This window comes from Myxine glutinosa, unplaced genomic scaffold (assembly GCF_964187855.1).
Source record: "Myxine glutinosa unplaced genomic scaffold, kmMyxGlut1.1 SCAFFOLD_1589, whole genome shotgun sequence".
Taxonomy (NCBI): Eukaryota; Metazoa; Chordata; class Myxini; order Myxiniformes; family Myxinidae; genus Myxine; species Myxine glutinosa.
In genome coordinates this window covers 92,501-102,506 of record NW_027617684.1, presented here as the reverse complement: position 1 = coordinate 102,506, position 10,006 = coordinate 92,501, and the positions used below count along the sequence as shown (strand labels likewise).

The 10,006-nt window shown below is 46.8% G+C and overlaps 1 protein-coding gene across 2 annotated transcripts in view; it reads right to left on the bottom strand.

Annotated features, from left to right (window-relative positions):
• Positions 1–5,342: 5,342 nt before the first annotated feature.
• Positions 5,343–10,006, bottom strand: part of LOC137424638 (uncharacterized) — a 48,572-nt gene continuing 43,908 nt past the window's right edge. For both annotated transcript variants that reach the window (XM_068112317.2, XM_068112316.2), the window contains one exon: positions 5,343–6,630. In XM_068112317.2, coding sequence (XP_067968418.2) covers positions 6,248–6,630 — 383 coding nt within the window. In that variant the 3' untranslated portion in view covers positions 5,343–6,247. The remainder of the gene's footprint in view (positions 6,631–10,006) is intronic.

Below are 10,006 nucleotides of genomic sequence, written 5' to 3'. Positions count from 1 at the left end.
CGACGCACACACGCGATCCGCAAATTAACCTTCCATCAAGGGCCCTGACCGAATCTTCAGCATCTCGTGGCTCTTCAAACTCAACAACTGCAAATCCAGGTGGGTTTCGAGCAACCCATACGTTGCGGAGTGGTCCGTAATGTTCGAAGACCCTCCCTAGCTCGGCTTTCGCTGCTCCATTGCCCAGGTTTCCCACATATACCTTAGCATTAGCGTTCCTGCTGAATCGCGACATGGCGGGAGCGATCCCTGAGGAGCACGGCACCTGAGGGTGGCTTGACGGGAGGCTCGGGTGGACTTCAGCTGACGCAACGTCACCGTCGGGAACTGGAGTCGAGGCGCTAGGCTCCTCGGGCCAGAGTGAAGATATGTCTGACTCCGCCACTCTCTCCGCCTGTTTACTCTGGGATCTAGTGACCCCCCCACAGGTCAGAGTCAATGACTCCTCCCTGGCCATGGCATCATTGCCAATCAGCAAGGAGACCCCGGGTATCGGGTAGTAGGGTACCACCACACAGGTCACTGGACCCTTAAAAATGTCACTCCGGACCTCGAGGAGGGCAAGGGGATACCGGCCAAGAACCCGGTCAATGCCCCGAAGGAGGGTATACTCGCCGGTATAACGCATCTGAGAGGCCGGAACTACCCCCGCCCGGAGAACACACCGTGTCGCCCCAGTATCCCGAAGGTATTGGGCCTCATACTTCAGCATCGAATCAGGGCCACCCACTAAGGCTGTCCCTGAATAATCCTGGTACAGTGGATGAATGGAATTAGCCTCGGTGGCAGTGACCTCGGTCACCGATGCCACCGTCGTGTGCGAGGGCCCGGCGGATGAGCTCCACTGATCTCCCTCCGACTTAACAGGAGGGTTGCCTCGGTAGGCCGGACTAGCGGGATTAGAGAAGCAGCGGTTTTCACCGTGCCCCACGCGTTTGCAGAAATCGCACCAGGGCCCTGCCCTGGTCTGCGGCTCGCGACCGCCACCAGTGGAGGGCATCGGAGAACCCCTCCCCTCGATCCAGCCGCCGGGCAGACGGGGGGCGGTCTTGATCGCAGACTCCTCCGTCTTACGACGCGACTGCGTGACTTGCAGCATTTTGCACGCCAAAACATGTTTATCAATAAGGTTGACGCAGTCTGCCAAGGAAACAGTGTCTTTGTCGACAAGAAACAATGCTAAGTCAGGCGGAAGCTGTTGATCGATACGGTAACGCACCAGGAGTTCCGCAACCGCTTGAGGTAACTCCACCTGGCTCCCCTTGAACCATCTCTGCAGCTGTTCCAACAAGGCCCGCGAATGTTCCTCATAGGTTTGACTGGACTGACGAGTCCAGCTGAAAAAAATTCTCCTATAAATACACGCGGACACCGCATAGGCGTTCAAAATCTCGGCCTTCAATGCCCTGTATTTGTTTGCGTCCTTGGTTGCCATCCTCGCATATACCTCCCTCGCCTTCTCAGATAGATGGCTCACAAGATGGCCGACCCACAAGCTCTCATCAATGCCACCGGCAGCCAACAACTTCTCCGCCATCTCCAGATACGCTTCTGGCTTCGTGTCTCCCGTCCAGTCCGGCAAACGAACATGAACAGTTTCCGGGACTCTTGCAGCAGACCCCTCTGCCCGCGGTCGTTCAGTCAACATTCGCAACTCATGCTCTCTGACGTGTTCAGCTTCTGCTGCTGCCTCTGCTGCTGCCGCACGCTCTCTCTCTCTCTCACGCTCTCTCTCTGCTGCCGCATGCTCTCTCTCTGCTGCCGCAGCACGCTCTGCCTCTGCTGCTGCCGCACGCTCTCTCTCTCTCTCACGCTCTCTCTCTGCTGCCGCATGCTCTCTCTCTGCTGCCGCAGCACGCTCTCTCTCTCTCTCACGCTCTCTCTCTGCTGCCGCATGCTCTCTCTCTGCTGCTGCACGCTCTCCCTCTGCTGCCGCAGCACGCTCTGCCTCTGCCCTGTCATTCTCCCTGTTATACATGTCAAGTTGTTGAACCGGAGTCAGCCCGGTCCAGAAGGGCGAACGCATGCATTTAGTCATGATGGAATCGCTTCCTAACATCTCGGGTTGAGTGACCGGGTCAAGGCTGCTTGCGTCGCTCACATCGCCACCCACGTGACTGTCAACATGATCAGGTTGAACTCTCACTTCTCTGGTCGACATAGCTTGGCTACGAGTTATCATAAGACAAGGCACAAAACACAACGCTCAAACACAACGCTCTGTTGGGGAAATACGACACGAACTACACAATATCACCCGCACATCAAATTGCCAATGAGAAAAATACCACGTACAAATACTCACGTTTTTTTTTTTTTTTGTCGGTTGTTTGGAGGGATCCGAGGCTCACTTATCCTGCAGTGAAAGCACCACCCAAGACAGCGTCCTACGGCGAGAAAGTTCCTCCAAGACGGCGTCCGCTGGTGAGAAGATGCAGAGAAGATGCAGATGCCGAATTCCCGTCTCAATTCGAATGTCTCTCACTTGAAGGATCCTAGGACGAGCAACCCATTTGTCGCGATCCCGCCTGTGAAATGTTTCCCAGCACGGAATACGGACGTTAATGTCTGGGCTTCAAGTAGTCCACGGGGTGGACCAAGAGAACTCAAGAAACACAACTGTGTTTTAATCGGCCTCTAGGGGTAGGCGCGATGATTTATTGGCTCGATCACAAAACCATGAAAGGTAACAAAATGGAATAAACTGCACAAAGCCTGCAGGAACTGTCGGCAACAGACGCTCCAAACAGGACGCAGGTAAGATCACTCGCGGCTCCAATCGACGATCTCCGGGACTCGGAGGGTAACAGGATGGAATTCACCGCACAAGGCCGGCAGGAACGGTCGGCCAGCAGCTCCAACACGAAGCAGGCAATCACTCGCGGTTCCAATCTACGAGATCCGGGAATCCCTCGTTCTCTTCCGGAGTTACTCGCTCGTAAAATACCGAACTGTAATCGACCAGCCCAACTCGGCTGTCGTGAGGACTCAAGGAAAGCCCTTTTGAGATTTCCCACTCGGAGCCTTCGAGCCGCGTCCGTTGCATAAGATGGCGACCGCGCTCTCTGACCCTCCACCAATCGCGTGAGGCTCCAAGGAGGCCACGTCACGCGGTGGGCGGGGCACCAAATCTGGGTGAGAACAGGTGGTTTCACCGGTGGTTTCTCACAATATATATATATACTAGCGGGGTCACCCGTGGGAATCCCACGGGTGACCCCGCAAGTTTGCATTGACGTTCGTCGATGGACTCGTTCGCCCGTCTCATTCGTTTTCTTGCTGCATCCTGTTCAAGTCTGCGTTCTTCATCGATCGTCTCATTCATTTTGGAAATAGAAGTTTCCACGCAGCGCATGAATTGTCACGATCCTCAAGAGGAATTTGTCTCGTAATCATCAAATGATAAATGGCAAGTAAATTATATTGTGGAAAATTAAAGATTTCAAATAAACCTATTTAAAGTGTATTCGCACATAACTAATTTTAAAAAACGAAGAAATATCTCTCGGTAATTTCCTGAAACATATTTTACTTCCGGCTAATAATGTTGAATTAAATAAAAACGAAGAAATATATGTCGGCATCATTGTTGACGTTTTTGTGACGACTGTCATCAAACGAAAAAGTAATATATCTTAACGGAAAAGCAAAAGCGAATTTTTAATATATATCGACACGTTGCCGTCGGTGTCATGTTGGGCAGTGTATGATACACCATGACGCGATTTTAAAAAATATATCTCTGCATTTTCCCGCGTGTGTGGAATGTTCTCAATTATTGCTGACACCGAGTCCAAAACCATCGATAAAAATGAAATCATATGGTGAGTTAGATTGGAGATAAAGGCGTGAGAGAGACTCAATGGCCTTGAAGTTGAAGTTACAAGCGTTTGAGAATTCATTTCGTTCTATAAACGGCAACTTTCATTGGATTTCCTTCCCGTTTTTTTTCAACCGAGTCGAAAACTATGTTAGCGACTGTGAAAAATGAAATGATATATCGAATTTTTAATATGTATCGACACGTTGCCGTCGGTGTCATGTTAGGCGGTGTATGATACACCATGACGCGATTTTAAAAAATATATCTGCATTTTCCCGCGTGTGTGGAATGTTCTCAATTATTGCTGACACCGACTCTAAAACCATCGATAAAAATGAAATCATATGGTGAGTTAGATTGGAGATAAAGGCGTGAGAGAGACTCAATGGCCTTGAAGTTACAGGCATTTGAGAATTCATTTCGTTCTATAAACGGCAACTTTCATCGGATTTTCTTCTCGTTTTTTTTCAACCGAGTCTAAAACTATGTTAGCGACTGTGAAAAATGAAATGATATATCGAATTTAAAATAGATATCGACACATTGCCGTCGGTGTCATGTTGGGCGGTGTATGATACACCATGACGCGATTTTAAAAAATATATCTCTGCATTTTCCCGCGTGTGTGGAATGTTTGTGGAAAATTAAAGATTTCAAATAAACCTATTTAAAGTGTATGCGCACATAACTAATAAAAAAAATGAAGAAATATCTCGGTAATTTCCTGAAACATATTTTACTTCCGGCTAATATGTTGAATGAAATAAAAACGAAGAAATATATGTCGGCATCATTGTTGACGTTTTTGTGACGACTATCATCAAACGAAATAGTAATATATCATAACGGAAAAGCAAAAGCGAATTTTTAATATATATCGACACATTGCCGGCGGTGTCATGTTGGGCGGTGTATGATACACCATGACGCGATTTTAAAAAATATATCTCTGCATTTTCCCGCGTGTGTGGATTGTTCTCAATTATTGCTGACACCGAGTCTAAAAGTAAAACCATCGATAAAAATGAAATCATATGGTGAGTTAGATTGGAGATAAAGGCGTGAGAGAGACTCAATGGCCTTGAAGTTACAGGCCTTTGAGAATTCATTTCGTTCTATAAACGGCAACTTTCATCGGATTTTCTTCCCGTTTTTTTTCAACCGAGTCTAAAACTATGTTAGCGACTGTGAAAAATGAAATGATTTATCGAATTTGATTTGAAATAAAACTGGGGGAGAGCAAGACACCACGGGCCTACAAAACAGGACTCAAAGCTATGCGAGTTAATAAAATGGTGGATATTTGTTTATAGCCACTCCCAGAATGGGTGGAGCTATGGGTGGAGCTACTCTGCAAACCGAGTAAGCCACACCCCGGACAGACACCCAACAGATAGACAGACAGACAGACAGAATCATCTACGGCTATTATAATATAGATATATATATATATATATATATACACACATCTGTGTTTGAGGAAGCTCAGCAAAAGCTCAGTGAAAATTTGTAATCACAATTTTAAAAAACAAAAGTTTATTCTGGTTTTTCAACTTCACAAAACAAAATTCTCAGGCAACCAAAATATGCAACAAGTAATAAATTAGATGGTAAACAATTCAGAAAGCCGTCTCGCGTCTTATGCAATTCAGTCCAAGTAGGCCTGAACCAGAGGAAACACGGAGTCATCAAAAAGTGTCTACAAAAGTAACAAAACCCGAAATTATTTCCTTCCCCATTAACTTAAACCAATTTCTTGACTTAGGAAGGGCACACCCTGGGAACACCAAAATTAAGAAAACGCAAAAGGCTTCTTTCCAAGGGAAGCACATTAAAATTAATATCAAGTTGGCATCATCAAGGTCAAAGGTTTCAGAAACTACACGTCAAACAAAAATTGCTGCCTTTTGTATTTTTGCAATAACTGGTTTGTAATCACAAGTCCAACAGAACAGTCAAAACCAAACAGCCCTCTCTAAGAATGCACCGCTCCGCACCGAGCGTGTGGGTCCTCAAAATGCAAGAGGCCAAAAACATGAAGGGCTTGAGAAGAAGAAGCTCCTGCTTTGAGATATTTAACTCGGGCAGAGCTTCATATCTCTCTCAAACATTATCCACACCAAGGAAAACGACCATGAATAGGTCGCGGGATCAAATGTACCCACAGCTTCGGAAAATGTGCGACGTGCGAGTTTGTCAGCACATTGGGCAGGGGATGCAACTCAAGCAGTTGTAATAAGAACACAAGAAAAGGATCTTCAGCACCATTCGAATACCAGAGACAATAATAATCACTGCAGACAAGGCTGTGGAAAGTACCTAGAGATAACCCCAAGATGAATGAGTGATGGGTGGGCACAAAACTAAAAACGCTTTATTGAATGACAAACCGATTGAAGCACCATCCTCTGGAGTGCCTCTGGTTCAGCTGTGGTTTACCTTCTTGAAGCGAATCACCCTGGAAGCTGCTGCGATGCGATTTGGATTGCAATCCATGTGTCGAGGAGGCTTCCGCAATACCTGCGCGGCTGTGGGACATGGGGCCCCTTGCGTGACCAAGTCTCCGGGCCCACTGTCCTTCGAACCGTCGGACAAAAGTTTGTGATGTAGCAGGAGCAGGACCACCACCACAAGTGTGCTAATAAGCGTGGCCGTCTGCAGAGTGAGCGACGTGGAAGAGCACACGCTTCCCTTTTGAAGATCCGCCAGCTCTCGTGCCGCTTCCTGCAACCCAGGATTGAGATCCACTGCCTGGTGGAAATGAACTGCGGCACTCGCTTCATCTCCAGCTGCCTTCAACATCTCCCCTGCCGGAAGATGCAACATCAAGGATTTCAGAAAGTCTATCCGAGGCTAGGTGTTGCACATTGCACAAATAAGGTCTATCCGAGGCTAGGTGTTGCACATTGCAAAAATAAGGTCTATCCGAGGCTAGGTGTTGCACATTGCACAAATGAGGTCTATCCGAGGCTAGGTGTTGCACATTGCACAAATAAGGTCTATCCGAGGCTAGGTGTTGCACATTGCACAAATAAGGTCTATCCAAGGCTAGGTGTTGCACATTGCACAAATAAAGTCTATCCGAGGCTAGGTGTTGCACATTGCACAAATAAGGTCTATCCGAGGCTAGGTGTTGCACATTGCACAAATAAGGTCTATCTGAGGCGAGGTGTTGCACATTGCACAAATAAGGTCTATCTGAGGCTAGGTGTTGCACATTGCACAATTAAGGTCTATCCAAGGCTAGGTGTTGGACATTGCACAAATAAGGTCTATCCGAGGCTAGGTGTTGCACATTGCACAAATAAGGTCTATCCGAGGCTAGGTGTTGCACATTGCACAAATAAGGTCTATCCGAGGCTAGGTGTTGCACATTGCACAAATAAGGTCTATCCGAGGCTAGGTGTTGCACATTGCACAAATAAGGTCTATCCGAGGCTAGGTGTTCCACATTGCACAAATAAGGTCTATCCGAGGCTAGGTGTTGCACATTGCACAAATAAGGTCTATCTGAGGCTAGGTGTTGCACATTGCACAAATAAGGTCTATCCGAGGCTAGGTGTTGCACATTGCACAAATAAGGTCTATCCGAGGCTAGGTGTTGCACATTGCACAAATAAGGTCTATCTGAGGCGAGATGTTGCACATTGCACAAATAAGGTCTATCTGAGGCTAGGTGTTGCACATTGCACAAATAAGGTCTATCCGAGGCTAGGTGTTGCACATTGCACAAATAAGGTCTATCCGAGGCTAGGTGTTGCACATTGCACAAATAAGGTCTATCCGAGGCTAGGTGTTGCACATTGCACAAATAAGGTCTATCCGAGGCTAGGTGTTGCACATTGCACAAATAAGGTCTATCCGAGGCTAGGTGTTGCACATTGCACAAATAAGGTCTATCCGAGGCTAGGTGTTGCACATTGCACAAATAAGGTCTATCCGAGGCTAGGTGTTGCACATTGCACAAATAAGGTCTATCCGAGGCTAGGTGTTGCACATTGCACAAATAAGGTCTATCCGAGGCTAGGTGTTGCACATTGCACAAATAAGGTCTATCCGAGGCTAGGTGTTGCACATTGCACAAATAAGGTCTATCCGAGGCTAGGTGTTGCACATTGCACAAATAAGGTCTATCCGAGGCTAGGTGTTGCACATTGCACAAATAAGGTCTATCCGAGGCTAGGTGTTGCACATTGCACAAATAAGGTCTATCCAAGGCTAGGTGTTGCACATTGCACAAATAAGGTCTATCCGAGGCTCGGTGTTCCACATTGCACAAATAAGGTCTATCCGAGGCTAGGTGTTGCACATTGCACAAATAAGGTCTATCTGAGGCTAGGTGTTGCACATTGCACAAATAAGGTCTATCCGAGGCTAGGTGTTGCACATTGCACAAATAAGGTCTATCCGAGGCTAGGTGTTGCACATTGCACAAATAAGGTCTATCCGAGGCGAGGTGTTGCACATTGCACAAATAAGGTCTATCCGAGGCTAGGTGTTGCACATTGCACAAATAAGGTCTATCTGAGGCTAGGTGTTGCACATTGCACAAATAAGGTCTATCCGAGGCTAGGTGTTGCACATTGCACAAATAAGGTCTATCCGAGGCTAGGTGTTGCACATTGCACAAATAAGGTCTATCCGAGGCGAGGTGTTGCACATTGCACAAATAAGGTCTATCCGAGGCGAGGTGTTGCACATTGCACAAATAAGGTCTATCCGAGGCTAGGTGTTGCACATTGCACAAATAAGGTCTATCCGAGGCTAGGTGTTGCACATTGCACAAATAAGGTCTATCCGAGGCTAGGTGTTGCACATTGCACAAATAAGGTCTATCCGAGGTTAGGTGTTGCACATTGCACAAATAAGGTCTATCCGAGGCTAGGTGTTGCACATTGCACAAATAAGGTCTATCCGAGGCTAGGTGTTGCACATTGCACAAATAAGGTCTATCCGAGGCTAGGTGTTGCACATTGCACAAATAAGGTCTATTCAAGGCTAGGTGTTGCACATTGCACAAATAAGGTCTATCCGAGGCTAGGTGTTGCACATTGCACAAATAAGGTCTATCCGAGGCCAGGTGTTGCACATTGCACAAATAAGGTCTATCCGAGGCTAGGTGTTGCACATTGCACAAATAAGGTCCATCCGAGGCTAGGTGTTGCACATTGCACAAATAAAATGAATCAAAGATTTCATTCTCCCCCGCACCTCCTCTCCTTCGCTTCCTGCCGTCCCCTCTCCCAACTTCCACCTCTGTAATCCTTTTACCATTAACCACCCAAACAATGTTTTCAAAATTCGCATCAGTTAAGGTCTTCCAGGAAGCGTCATGTTGTAATGTAGCCCGAGTAATTAGTAAGGCTTCGGAATAACTAGTGGGCCAGATGATTGCGTTATGATGCAACTTTAACAGATATGAACAGGTTTGAATATGCAACTACCACCAAGCTATTGTAGGGATGAGGGGAGGGTGGAACAACAATCTCCCATTTATGGAAGCAGAAATAATGCAGCCCCAGCCGGTTCACTAATGTCCTTCAAGGAAGAGATCATCTGCTCCACTTGGCCTGGTCATCATTTGAAGCCAGACAACAACTTTGTGGTTTACTCTCAACGCCCTCAGGAAGACTTGAAATGGTTTATGCAGAGGTAGTGCAACCCAAAACCTCAACCATTTAAAATGAAAGACTACATTTAGTAAGGAAAGCAAATGTACAGGAAAGAAAAAGAAAACCTGCACAAGTTCTGAATTATTAATCAACAAAATTCCGATTGCTTAACGGGTCACAAGATAATGACAAGTCATTACATTTTTTGGTGTCTGTTTACGCTCAATTGGCCCCGAACGTCAATTTGATTACCCACGTGACCTGCTACGTCATGTCGAGGATGTTTTTGCCGCGGTAGTTTTTATTCCTCCGCCGACGAAGTCGCCGGAGACATTTTGTTTTCAGGTTGTCCGTCCGTCGTCCGTCCGTGATAGGTTTGCGTTAGCGCGATAACTTGAGAACGGCTAAAGGGATCTTAGTCAAACCTGGCACAGGTATGTATAATGACGTAAAGATGAACTGATTAGATTTTGGAGTCATGAGGTCAAAGGCCAAAGGTCAGAGGTCATGTTAGGTAAAAATACTGTTACCGGGATAACTTGTGAGCCAGTGATGAGATTCTGACCAAATT